We start from the raw sequence: 14,589 nt of genomic DNA, 5'->3' as shown, positions 1-14,589 counted from the left end.
ATATAGAGGTGTTATCAGTCATTGTACAGGAGGAGGTGAGCTGTGACATCATCTATTGTGAATGGTGGATCCTGTGTTATCTACTGTATATAGAGGTGTTATCAGTCATTGTACAGGAGGAGGTGAGCTGTGACATCCTCTATTGTGAATGGTGGATCCTGTGTTATCTACTGTATATAGAGGTATTATCAGTCATTGTACAGGAGGAGGAGGTGAGCTGTGACATCATCTATTGTGAATGGTGGATCCTGTGTTATCTACTGTATATAGCGGTGTTATCAGTCATTGTACAGGAGGAGGAGGAGGTGAGCTGTGACATCATCTATTGTGAATGGTGGATCCTGTGTTATCTACTGTATATAGCGGTGTTATCAGTCATTGTACAGGAGGAGGAGGAGGTGAGCTGTGACATCACCTATTGTGAATGGTGGATCCTGTGTTATCTACTGTATATAGAGGTGTTATCAGTCATTGTACAGGAGGAGGAGGAGGTGAGCTGTGACATCATCTATTGTGAATGGTGGATCCTGTGTTATCTACTGTATATAGCGGTGTTATCAGTCATTGTACAGGAGGAGGAGGAGGTGAGCTGTGACATCACCTATTGTGATTGGTGGATCCTGTGTTATCTACTGTATATAGAGGTGTTATCAGTCATTGTACAGGAGGGGGGAGGTGAGCTGTGATATCACCTATTGTGAATGGTGGATCCTGTGTTATCTACTGTATATAGAGGTGTTATCAGTCATTGTACTGGAGAGGGAGGAAGTTAGTTTACAAGACCGGGGGTAGTTTGAGGGGGTGACAAATTGGACAATTGCCCATGCCTGCAATGACTGGACAGCCAGGAGTGTAGTGTGTAAACCTGCATTACTCTGTGCCACTGGCTAATCTACCATTAAAATTGAATCAGAGACTTTGCCACAAGATACATTCACTGATTAGTAGGTTTTTTTGTGCACTGCTAATGGACTAGTATTGGGGAAACATCTTATGTCGAATTTATAGAATAATATTACATGTATTATATTAAAGCGCCATGGAATAAATGTAATATATAACAATAAATAATATATACCAAGAAATAATATATTAGTTGCATTAAAAAATTGCATCAATCTTAAAAATATTACTTTCTACAAAGAAACTTCTCCTTTCCATAAATATGTGTCTATATATAGGGATAGTCCCATTGTCTCCGTTAGATAGGCTGATTCCTCTGCTTCTCTTATTTGGAAGCTTGGCTTTCAGTGACATGTTTGCTCATGGAGCTGCAGGTTCGGTGCTCAGTTGGTTTCCCTTTGAAGCTGCTTTTCCTTCTAAGTTTTCACTTGTATGTCTGTGTCGCTCGGGGCCCAGGTCTATGATCTGCTTAATCTGGATACATAGCATATTGTAAGACTGACTTATACTGACTACAGATGTGTCCACAGTGCTCAGGAAGGCCACAAAGTAGCAAGGGAGGGCTAAAGGTATTAACATTTTCCTACCGTTTTGTGTATACAGCTCCCAGGCAGAATTATGTCTTTGATTATAGTAACCCCTAGTGTAGTCTGATCCAACGGTTATGTCAGTTATCCCCTAAAACAGGAACAGCAGAGTACGAGAGACGCATCATTTAGCACCGGAGCTGTATACAGAAAACTGTAGATGTAGATGCAGGATTGTATTACGTAGGATTTTTTTGTAGTCTGTAATTATGGAGCAACACGCTGTACACAAAGTGATAGGATATTTTTAACACAGAATATTTGTGAAGTTTCTTCACTTTTTTATTTTATTTTAGACGCACTGGATTATAAAAAGTATTATCCCATTAAGTGCATCTTGGCAGCAGTATGGAGGCATTAAGTAACTGATTTTAAAATAGTTCCTCTAGGGAGGAGTTTAGGATATTACATTCGATACATTAAAATAAAAGAGACAGACACGTTTATTTTTGAATAAATATTTATTGTTGAAAGACTGTAATTTATTCCTTTGTCACCAGGGGGCGCCGTAATGCATCACTCAGTCACTTGATGCTGGAGGCCCCTGTACAGCAAAGAATTCAATGCACCTTCTTTAAGGAAGACGTTAAAATATACATTACATTCAGGGAATACACCGTCAATGTTAATAATTACGATACAATTGTAATAAATTACTGAGAAGGTTTCAGATGTCCAGAAAACTTGGATATAGAATCAATTTTTTACCTAAAAACAACAGACAGTCAAGAACTATTCTGCTCGCCAAACGCCTCGGGTTAATCCGGAATTACCGCAGCGCTACGGAAAAGTGGACAGAACCGCCGCATTTTCCAATATGGAGGCTAATATGGAACGTGACTGTCGGCCGTCGTGTAACAGAAATGTGTTCAAATTCTACACGGATGTAAAATAGCTACAAAAATAAATCGCACGTATTAAACATAGTAAATGTGAACAGTTACAACTTTTTATATTCTTTTCCCTTTTGTTCATTTGACAATTTAATTGTTAAGTTTTTTTATATTTTTTTTTTTTCCGCATTTTATTTTTTCACAATTAAAGGAATTGCGCCAACTCTGAGATTAGAGGGTCCGGCCACCATTACAACTTTTATTTTTTATCTCCATGCATCTAAAGAAAAAAAAAAAACAACTAGATCTGATTTTAAAACTTCTCAGTTTTGTTCCTGCAGCTTCTGTGCAAAACTTTGTCTCTTGTTCTACCGTCTAGAGTAAGGCGCTTGTTCACATGTTGCATTTATGATGCTTTTTTTTTTTTTTTTTTTTTTACAGTAGCAGCTAAATGAATGCGATTTCCAAAATTTTATTCTCTGTGCATTTTTTTGTGCTTTTTTTTCAACCCGTGCATTATTTTTTTTAAAAAAAGGCAGAAATGCATTGTTTTTTTTGCATTTTTTATTCTAGTTTTTCCCCCCACTGAGACCAAAAAAAGTCTCATATATGCATCAAAAAATGAGCAAAATCTTCTCTGTGAATTCCATGCAGAAAAAAAGATGCAGGAAAAAGCTACATGTGAACAAACCCTAAGATGAGGCCGTTGACATTACTGTTGGATCAGACTACACATGCAGTTTCTTTGTAGTCTGTTACCAAGGAGACACATCATTCTGCCCAGAAGATGCATACACAAAACAGTAGGAAAATTTAATTTTAGAAATTTAAACATCTCGAGAAAGCTTTTTTTTTTTTATGAAGGGAAAGAATTTACCCCAAAAAGAATTGAACCCCTTAAGGCATCAATAATAATAATTGGCCAATACCATTTATATGATAGGGGCAGCCGATCACCACGATCCATTTTGATTGGTCAAAGCATTTCAAACTACCAATCGAAAGGCAGGAACAAGCGAATGTTTGCAAATTACCGAATGTCACTTCGGGGGACCCATTTTCGATGTCTGCTTGCTGTCAGTGAATGGAAACCTTCTTGTTCACTTTAAGAAGCTGTAAATGTGTCCACATTGTGTCTGTGACGCAGGTGTAGAGCTCGTTACAGTGTGTCAGTCTCATTTAATTTAATATGATTTTCATTCACTGAAAGAAGCGGAGATGAAACAGAAACTGTTAGAAAGTTGTGGAACTGGGTAAGCCCTCTCTATCCATTACATCGGAGGAGTTGTCCCTTTATTTCCCCTACATGGAAGTAAAAGGGTGAAAGGGTCGTATTCCCATTAAAATAGAAAAAGTTGCAGAAAGTTTTTATGTTTGTTATGTTCATATTGTCCGAGGGTGGAAACGGCCCAGTAATTGCCTTGTTACAGTAAAACTTTATTTTTATTTATTTCTATCTGGACCTGATACTTTTTACCCTCCTACTTGTGCTTTATTATTATCGCATGTGTCATACTCGCCACGTCTCCGCCAACGAGACCTGTATTGCTTTAAACTACAGATTTGCATTTTAACACCCTGTTGTACTTTCCATATGATACAACACGAGACATATCGGGAACGATAACGAACCAGCCACAAAATACTAAAAGAAAGACCCGTCCTGTCCCGGACCACAAGCGTCGGGAGAGGAAACCCCTCAGAATGTCCACTGCCTTCACCGAAACCTTATTTATTGCACCCGTGTGTTCATAAAAATAGAATAATTATTCGATGCCGTCGTCATACGCTGCGTCATCCAGTGTTTTGATGGAGGTAATGGTTAATATATATATATATATATATATATATATATTTGTGGTCATTACAAATAAAAGGCTGTGCAGGATTGATCATGAAACTTTTTTAAGTCCCACCCCTGAGTAACCTGGGAACACACCCCAAACTGTTGGGAACTTCCACTTTATGCTAATTTACAGTAACCCCACCTCTTTGTACGAATTAATAAGCCCGAATGGGTCCATTATTTTTACAAGGCTGTGGAGATAAGCGGCTGCTAATCCCCATTTCTATCAAGGAAAATTATGGAGACCATTTGAGACTTTTCCACCTTCTTAGTTCTATCGTCAGCTTAAAAATGTGCTTTTAAAGACCCCTTTAATAGTACTATGAGTGTAACAAGAAATATTCTTAAAGTTCAGCTTCATCTAAAATTCAGAACTTTTTTATTTGGATAGAGCTTTTTTTTCTGACTTGACCTGTATTTTCCACTAGAGGGAGCTCAGGAGCTTACAGCATACTATTATTGAGTTCTGTACGCAATGAGCTCCTGAGCTCCTCCTAGTGGAGGCTGCAGGAAACCAGGATATTACCATTTCAGTTTGTACTTATGCAGGGGACTTGGAGCTGCTATAAAGATATAGAATTACATTTAGAATTAAAAGATAAAACATATCTTAATATTCCTCCGATTTTGACCCAAGAATAAGCAAAGATTTCATTTTATCTTTATTCTGGAGGCAGCTTTCTCTTGTGCTCATTGTTGCCCTCTGCTGGCAAATGCATGAAGTATGACTTGTCAAATAGAGTGACAACTGCTCTGAACATATTTCTGATTCACAGAAAAAGGTTGTCACAGGTGAAACCCATTCAAACACAGTCACTGACAAACTAAGATGTGTTTAGTCCCACTAGTACGCCGCCCCTATAGACAAGAAGCAGGTAGTAGATTATTTCTATTTGACTATGGAATGTGAGTGATTTTCGCTATGTTGTTTGCTCTGTCTTTGTGCTCCCAATTGTGTGGTTCATTCTGTGCTTGTGAAGGTATAATCCGTATACTGAGTTCATGAAGCCACTATGCCCAATATAATATATATGTATCTAGAAAAATACTCTGTTATTTTGTCTTCTGCAGCGTCAATCAGCCGATGCGCCCACAGTCGGCCAAATTCCGGAGACGGGGTTCCTTCTGTAGATATGTAGAGAACGGTCATAGATACAAATAACATAAGTCCATTTCCCGAAGGTTTGTGCGCTCCTTCTTCAGGACGTGAAGTTCGGCTATCACACACCAGTCCGAAAAATGTTAATTTGCGCACACGGGTTATTTTATAGTTTTTCTTTAACCCAACAATATAAGTTTGGTTCACACCATTGTAATATTTGCTGCTGTCATTTGTGATGAAAGATTTAGGAGGTAAATAAGATCCCCTCGGCGTCTTCATTCAAACATCTCGTAATGGCGGGTCTGCCTCACTCGGGGAACCATGTCCAATAGTAATCTGCAAGTCAAGAAAAGAGATGGAAATGAGAAAAAAAAATGCAACCAGAAGTGTCTATTGAATGTCCACACTGTTTACAGCGCTATTCAGCTCCTCGGGGGCGGGGCTCTTGTTCAGACTTTCTGATTGGCAGACCTGCTCTAACTTTACAGGTCCTGTGATAAAGGACTTCTCTTCTCGGCTATAGTTTGCTACATTAGGGCATCATGACTTGGATGACTATATATATGTAGTGAAATTGGTGGAAGACCCTTATACATGCCTCCCAACTATACTATTTTTGACAGGATTTAAGCAAATAAACACCAAACAGCACAGAAATTCCCACAAATTCCCACTTTACAGTGTCCGGAACCTATTGTAGTCCAGTTTGGTAGAACAGTTGGGTATCAACCATGTGCCATCTATAAAACTAGAGGCTTTCTACATGATGTCTCTAGACCCCGCCCCCGCGGTACCTGAACATGGGTGGAATTGCTATCTACCCCCTTCGTTGTGCTCCAGATAATTACAGTAATCTCACAATCTACTTACTTTATCCCGTATCCCATTATTATAAGTCCGATCAAGATTCCGACAGTTCCATCCAGGTACCAGACAGAAGCATTGTGTTTATACACCTCTGCGCTTATAAGAATGGAAAATCCCATGATGCCGCCCACTAAAGAGTTAAATCCTGGAAAATAAATCAGCACAAAGTATATTATTATAATAGAATGCAGCTTTGGATGTGACTGGAGTATAATGCATATGGAAGGTTTCTAAGAAAAATGGGCTTAATTTTATTTTTTTTTACAACTTCAAAAGTTTAGACAAGTTTTGAAAAAAAAGGAGAAGTCATAAAATGCACTAAATAAAGGAATGGCAAAAAGTGCTTCACATGTAATATGCCTAGTAAATTGCAACCTATATACCATGCCATCAGTGCTATTTTCACTGAATATTTATAAATTTCCACCATTCTTTACACTGCTGGCTGGACACTGAAAAACAAGTTGTTTATTTTTTATTGTACTTGATTTATAGAAAGTTTTCATTTCCCTTTAATAATTAAGTTCATGCTTATCCAGATATGTAAGAGTACTGAAGTCTTACACAGCAAAAAAAATATATAAATAAAAATTGCTACATAAATACCCTGAGTGAACCCGGCCTGACCATTCTACATTTTCTCTCCGGTCGGAATTAGTTGCACATGGGCAGTTAAATGTAAAATCCAAGCTGTGACACAATAACTATTCTGTGCTGCCTTCATATTCTTTATTACATATCAATATTTGATTAAAGTTAGCAATTGTAATTTCCAAAATCATAGTGAGACACGCATCCTCCCCATGAATAGATTAATGTGCCCTCTGGCACCAAAAGGGAATGACGGAACCTGCTAAAATGCTGTTTCCGAATGACGAGAATTACCCTGCTAAAACGTTACCGTAATAACTCTTACTATATGTCAGTATTAAAATATATCAGTGACAGTATTATAGTAGTTATATTCTTATACATAGGGGGCAGTATTATAGTAGTTATATTCTTGTACATAGGAGCAGTATTATAGTAGTTATATTCTTGTACATAGGGGGCAGTTTTATAATAGTTATATTCTTGTACATAGTGGGCAGTATTATAGTAGTTATATTCTTGTACATAGGAGCAGTATTATAGTAGTTATATTCTTGTACATAGGGGCAGTATTATAGTAGTTATATTCTTGTACATAGGGGCAGTATTATAGTAGTTATATTCTTGTACATAGGGGGCAGTATTATAGTAGTTATATTCTTGTACATAGGGGCAGTATTATAGTAGTTATATTCTTGTATATAGGAGCAGAATTATAGTAGTTATATTCTTGTACATAGGGGCAGTATTATAGTAGTTATATTCTTATACATAGGGGCAGTATTATAGTAGTTATATTCTTGTACATAGGGGCAGTATTATAGTAGTTATATTCTTGTACATAGGGGGCAGTATTATAGTAGTTATATTCTTGTACATAGGGGCAGTATTATAGTAGTTATATTCTTGTATATAGGAGCAGAATTATAGTAGTTATATTCTTGTACATAGGGGCAGTATTATAGTAGTTATATTCTTATACATAGGGGCAGTATTATAGTAGTTATATTCTTGTACATAGGGGCAGTATTATAGTAGTTATATTCTTGTATATAGGAGCAGAATTATAGTAGTTATATTCTTGTACATAGGGGCAGTATTATAGTAGTTATATTCTTGTACATAGGGGCAGTATTATAGTAGTTATATTCTTGTACATAGGAGCAGTATTATAGTAGTTATATTCTTATACATAGGGGGCAGTATTATAGTAGTTATATTCTTGTACATAGGAGCAGTATTATAGTAGTTATATTCTTGTACATAGGAGCAGTATTATAGTAATTATATTCTTGTACATAGGAGCAGTATTATAGTAGTTATATTCTTGTACATAGGAGCAGTATTATAGTAGTTATATTCTTGTACATAGGGGCAGTATTATAGTAATTATATTATTGTACATAGGGGGCAGTATTATAGTAGTTATATTCTTGTACATAGGAGCAGTATTATAGTAGTTATATTGTTGTACATACAGCAGTATTATAGAAGTTATATTCTTGTACATACGAGCAGTATTATAGTAGTTATATTCTTGCACATAGGGGCAGTATTATAGTAGTTATATTCTTGTACATAGGGAGCAGTATTATAGTAGTTATATTCTTGTACATAGGGGCAGTATTATAGTAGTTATATTCTTGTACATAGGGGCAGTATTATAGTAGTTATATTCTTGTACATAGGGGCAGTATTATAGTAGTTATATTCTTGTATATAGGAGCAGAATTCTAGTAGTTATATTCTTGTACATAGGGGCAGTATTATAGTAGTTATATTCTTGTACATAGGGGCAGTATTATAGTAGTTATATTCTTGTACATAGGAGCAGTATTATAGTAGTTATATTCTTGTACATAGGGGCAGTATTATAGTAATTATATTCTTGTACATAGGGGGCAGTATTATAGTAGTTATATTCTTGTACATAGGAGCAGTATTATAGTAGTTATATTCTTGTACATAGGGGCAGTATTATAGTAATTATATTCTTGTACATAGGGGGCAGTATTATAGTAGTTATATTCTTGTACATAGGAGCAGTATTATAGTAGTTATATTCTTGTACATACAGCAGTATTATAGTAGTTATATTCTTGCACATAGGGGCAGTATTATAGTAGTTATATTCTTGTACATAGGGGCAGTATTATAGTAGTTATATTCTTGTACATAGGGGGCAGTATTATAGTAGTTATATTCTTGTACATAGGGGCAGTATTATAGTAGTTATATTCTTGTATATAGGAGCAGAATTATAGTAGTTATATTCTTGTACATAGGGGCAGTATTATAGTAGTTATATTCTTGTATATAGGAGCAGAATTATAGTAGTTATATTCTTGTACATAGGGGCAGTATTATAGTAGTTATATTCTTGTACATAGGGGCAGTATTATAGTAGTTATATTCTTGTACATAGGAGCAGTATTATAGTAGTTATATTCTTATACATAGGGGGCAGTATTATAGTAGTTATATTCTTGTACATAGGAGCAGTATTATAGTAGTTATATTCTTGTACATAGGAGCAGTATTATAGTAATTATATTCTTGTACATAGGAGCAGTATTATAGTAGTTATATTCTTGTACATAGGAGCAGTATTATAGTAGTTATATTCTTGTACATAGGGGCAGTATTATAGTAATTATATTATTGTACATAGGGGGCAGTATTATAGTAGTTATATTCTTGTACATAGGAGCAGTATTATAGTAGTTATATTGTTGTACATACAGCAGTATTATAGTAGTTATATTCTTGTACATAAGAGCAGTATTATAGTAGTTATATTCTTGCACATAGGGGCAGTATTATAGTAGTTATATTCTTGTACATAGGGAGCAGTATTATAGTAGTTATATTCTTGTACATAGGGGCAGTATTATAGTAGTTATATTCTTGTACATAGGGGCAGTATTATAGTAGTTATATTCTTGTACATAGGGGCAGTATTATAGTAGTTATATTCTTGTATATAGGAGCAGAATTCTAGTAGTTATATTCTTGTACATAGGGGCAGTATTATAGTAGTTATATTCTTGTACATAGGGGCAGTATTATAGTAGTTATATTCTTGTACATAGGAGCAGTATTATAGTAGTTATATTCTTGTACATAGGGGCAGTATTATAGTAATTATATTCTTGTACATAGGGGGCAGTATTATAGTAGTTATATTCTTGTACATAGGAGCAGTATTATAGTAGTTATATTCTTGTACATAGGGGCAGTATTACAGTAATTATATTCTTGTACATAGGGGGCAGTATTATAGTAGTTATATTCTTGTACATAGGAGCAGTATTATAGTAGTTATATTCTTGTACATACAGCAGTATTATAGTAGTTATATTCTTGCACATAGGGGCAGTATTATAGTAGTTATATTCTTGTACATAGGGGCAGTATTATAGTAGTTATATTCTTGTACATAAGAGCAGTATTATAGTAGTTATATTCTTGCACATAGGGGCAGTATTATAGTAGTTATATTCTTGTACATAGGGAGCAGTATTATAGTAGTTATATTCTTGCACATAGGGACAGTATTATAGTAGTTATATTCTTGCACATAGGGGCAGTATTATAGTAGTTATATTCTTGTACATAGGGAGCAGTATTATAGTAGTTATATTCTTGTACATAGGAGCAGTATTATAGTAGTTATATTCTTGTACATAGGGGCAGTATTATAGTAGTTATATTCTTGTACATAGGAGACAGTATTATAGTAGTTATATTCTTGTACATAGGGATAGTATTATAGTAGTTATATTCCTGTACATAGAGGCAGTATTATAGTAGTTATATTCTTGTACATAGGAGCAGTATTATAGTAGTTATATTCTTGTACATACAGCAGTATTATAGTAGTTATATTCTTGTACATACAGCAGTATTATAGTAGTTATATTCTTGTACATAAGAGCAGTATTATAGTAGTTATATTCTTGCACATAGGGGCAGTATTATAGTAGTTATATTCTTGTACATAGGGAGCAGTATTATAGTAGTTATATTCTTGTACATAGGAGCAGTATTATAGTAGTTATATTCTTGTACATAGGGGCAGTATTATAGTAGTTATATTCCTGTACATAGGAGCAGTATTATAGTAGTTATATTCTTGTACATATGAATCAGTATTATAGTAGCTATATTCTTGTACATAGGAGACAGTATTATAGTAGTTATATTCTTGTACATAGGGATAGTATTATAGTAGTTATATTCTTGTACATAGAGGCAGTATTATAGTAGTTATATTCTTGTACATAGGAGACAGTATTATAGTAGTTATATTCTTGTACATAGGGATAGTATTATAGTAGTTATATTCTTGTACATAGAGGCAGTATTATAGTAGTTATATTCTTGTACATAGGAGCAGTATTATAGTAGTTATATTCTTGTACATAGGGGCAGTATTATAGTAGTTATATTCTTGTACATACAGCAGTATTATAGTAGTTATATTCTTGTACATAAGAGCAGTATTATAGTAGTTATATTCTTGCACATAGGGGCAGTATTATAGTAGTTATATTCTTATACATAGGGAGCAGTATTATAGTAGTTATATTCTTGTACATAGGAGCAGTATTATAGTAGTTATATTCTTGTACATAGGGGCAGTATTATAGTAGTTATATTCCTGTACATATGAGCAGTATTATAGTAGTTATATTCTTGTACATATGAATCAGTATTATAGTAGTTATATTCTTGTACATAGGAGACAGTATTATAGTAGTTATATTCTTGTACATAGGGATAGTATTATAGTAGTTATATTCTTGTACATAGAGGCAGTATTATAGTAGTTATATTCTTGTACATAGGAGACAGTATTATAGTAGTTATATTCTTGTACATAGGGATAGTATTATAGTAGTTATATTCTTGTACATAGGGGCAGTATTAAAGTAGTTATATTGCTGTACATAGGAGCAGTATTATAGTAGTTATATTCTTGTACATAGAGGCAGTATTATAGTAGTTATATTCTTGTACATAGGAGACAGTATTATAGTAGTTATATTCTTGTACATAGGGATAGTATTATAGTAGTTATATTCTTGTACATAGAGGCAGTATTATAGTAGTTATATTCTTGTACATAGGAGCAGTATTATAGTAGTTATATTCTTGTACATAGGGGCAGTATTATAGTAGTTATATTCTTGTACACACAGCAGTATTATAGTAGTTATATTCTTGTACATAAGAGCAGTATTATAGTAGTTATATTCTTGTACATAGGAGCAGTATTATAGTAGTTATATTCTTGTACATAGGGGCAGTATTATAGTAGTTATATTCCTGTACATAGGAGCAGTATTATAGTAGTTATATTCTTGTACATATGAATCAGTATTATAGTAGTTATATTCTTGTACATAGGAGACAGTATTATAGTAGTTATATTCTTGTACATAGGGATAGTATTATAGTAGCTATATTCTTGTACATAGAGGCAGTATTATAGTAGTTATATTCTTGTACATAGGAGACAGTATTATAGTAGTTATATTCTTGTACATAGGGATAGTATTATAGTAGTTATATTCTTGTACATAGAGGCAGTATTATAGTAGTTATATTCTTGTACATATGGAGCAGTATTATAGTAGTTATATTCTTGTACATAGGGAGCAGTATTATAGTAGTTATATTCTTGTACATAGGGAGCAGAATTATAGTAGTTATAGTCTTGTACATAGAGAGCAGTATTATAATATATTCTTGTACATAGGAGCAGTATTATAGTAGTTATATTCTTCTACATAGGAGCAGCATTATAGTAGTTATATTCTTGTACATAGGGGCAGTAATATAGTAGTTATATTCTTGTACATAGGGAGCAGTATTATAGTAGTTACATTCTTGTACATAGGGGCAGTATTATAGTAGTTATATTCTTGTACATAGGGGCAGTATTATAGTAGTTATATTCTTGTACATAGGAGCAGTATTATAGTAGTTATATTCTTGTACATAGAGGCAGTATTATAGTAGTTATATTCTTGTACATAGAGGCAGTATTATAGTAGTTATATTCTTGTACATAGGAGACAGTATTATAGTAGTTATATTCTTGTACATAGGGATAGTATTATAGTAGTTATATTCCTGTACATAGGAGCAGTATTATAGTAGTTATATTCTTGTACATAGAGGCAGTATTATAGTAGTTATATTCTTGTACATAGGAGACAGTATTATAGTAGTTATATTCTTGTACATAGGGATAGTATTATAGTAGTTATATTCTTGTACATAGAGGCAGTATTATAGTAGTTATATTCTTGTACATAGGAGCAGTATTATAGTAGTTATATTCTTGTACATAGGGGCAGTATTATAGTAGTTATATTCTTGTACACACAGCAGTATTATAGTAGTTATATTCTTGTACTTAAGAGCAGTATTATAGTAGTTATATTCTTGTACATAGGAGCAGTATTATAGTAGTTATATTCTTGTACATAGGGGCAGTATTATAGTAGTTATATTCCTGTACATAGGAGCAGTATTATAGTAGTTATATTCTTGTACATATGAATCAGTATTATAGTAGTTATATTCTTGTACATAGGGGGCAGTATTATAGTAGTTATATTCTTGTACATAGGGGGCAGTATTATAGTAGTTATATTCTTGTACATAGGGGGCAGTATTATAGTAGTTATATTCTTGTACATAGGGGGCAGTATTATAGTAGTTATATTCTTGTACATATGGGCAGTATTATAGTAGTTATATTCTTGTACATAGAGGCAGTATTATAGTAGTTATATTCTTGTACATATGGAGCAGTATTATAGTAGTTATATTCTTGTACATAGGGAGCAGTATTATAGTAGTTATATTCTTGTACATAGGGAGCAGAATTATAGTAGTTATAGTCTTGTACATAGAGAGCAGTATTATAATATATTCTTGTACATAGGAGCAGTATTATAGTAGTTATATTCTTCTACATAGGAGCAGCATTATAGTAGTTATATTCTTGTACATAGGGGCAGTAATATAGTAGTTATATTCTTGTACATAGGGAGCAGTATTATAGTAGTTACATTCTTGTACATAGGGGCAGTATTATAGTAGTTATATTCTTGTACATAGGGGCAGTATTATAGTAGTTATATTCTTGTACATAGGGAGCAGTATTATAGTAGTTATATTCTTGTACATAGGGAGCAGTATTATGGTAGTTATATTCTTGTACATAGGGGCAGTATTATAGTAGTTATATTCTTGTATATAGGGGCAGTATTATAGTAGTTATATTCTTGTACATAGGGGGCAGTAATATAGTAGTTATATTCTTGTATATAGGAGCAGCATTATAGTAGTTATATACTTGTACATAGGAGCAGTATTATAGTAGTTTTATTCTTGTACATAGGGGCAGTATTATAGTAGTTATATTCTTTTATATAGGGAGCAATATTATAGTAGTTATATTCTTGTACATAGGGACAGTATTATAGTAGTTATATTCTTGTACATAGGGGCAGTATTATAGTAGTTATATTCTTGTACATAGGGGGCAGTATTATAGTAGTTAAATTCTTGTACATAGGAGCAGTATTATAGTAGTTATATTCTTGTACATAGGGGGCAGTATTATAGTAGTTATATTCTTGTACATAGGGGCAGTATTATAGTAGTTATATTCTTGTACATAGGGGGCAGTATTATAGTAGTTAAATTCTTGTACATAGGAGCAGTATTATAGTAGTTATATTCTTGTACATAGGGACAGTATTATAGTAGTTATATTCTTGTACATAGGGGCAGTATTATAGTAGTTATATTCTTGTACATAGGGGGCAGTATTATAGC

At 33.7% G+C, this 14,589-nt stretch overlaps 1 protein-coding gene across 1 annotated transcript in view; it reads right to left on the bottom strand.

Moving 5' to 3' along the window:
- Positions 1-1,932: 1,932 nt before the first annotated feature.
- Positions 1,933-14,589, bottom strand: part of TMEM163 (transmembrane protein 163) — a 145,643-nt gene continuing 132,986 nt past the window's right edge. Inside the window, exons 7-8 of the mRNA XM_073647292.1 lie at positions 6,142-6,283; positions 1,933-5,607 (exon numbers count right to left, since the gene is read on the bottom strand). Of these exons, the coding sequence (XP_073503393.1) occupies positions 5,547-5,607; positions 6,142-6,283 (203 nt within the window). The 3' untranslated portion in view covers positions 1,933-5,546. The remainder of the gene's footprint in view (positions 5,608-6,141; positions 6,284-14,589) is intronic.

This window comes from Phyllobates terribilis, unplaced genomic scaffold (assembly GCF_046119375.1).
Source record: "Phyllobates terribilis strain yellow unplaced genomic scaffold, ASM4611937v1 Scaffold_9__5_contigs__length_417890890, whole genome shotgun sequence".
In the NCBI taxonomy this organism is placed as follows: domain Eukaryota; kingdom Metazoa; phylum Chordata; class Amphibia; order Anura; family Dendrobatidae; genus Phyllobates; species Phyllobates terribilis.
The sequence above is the reverse complement of the archived record's forward strand: the minus strand, read 5'-3'. Positions and strand labels throughout refer to the sequence as shown.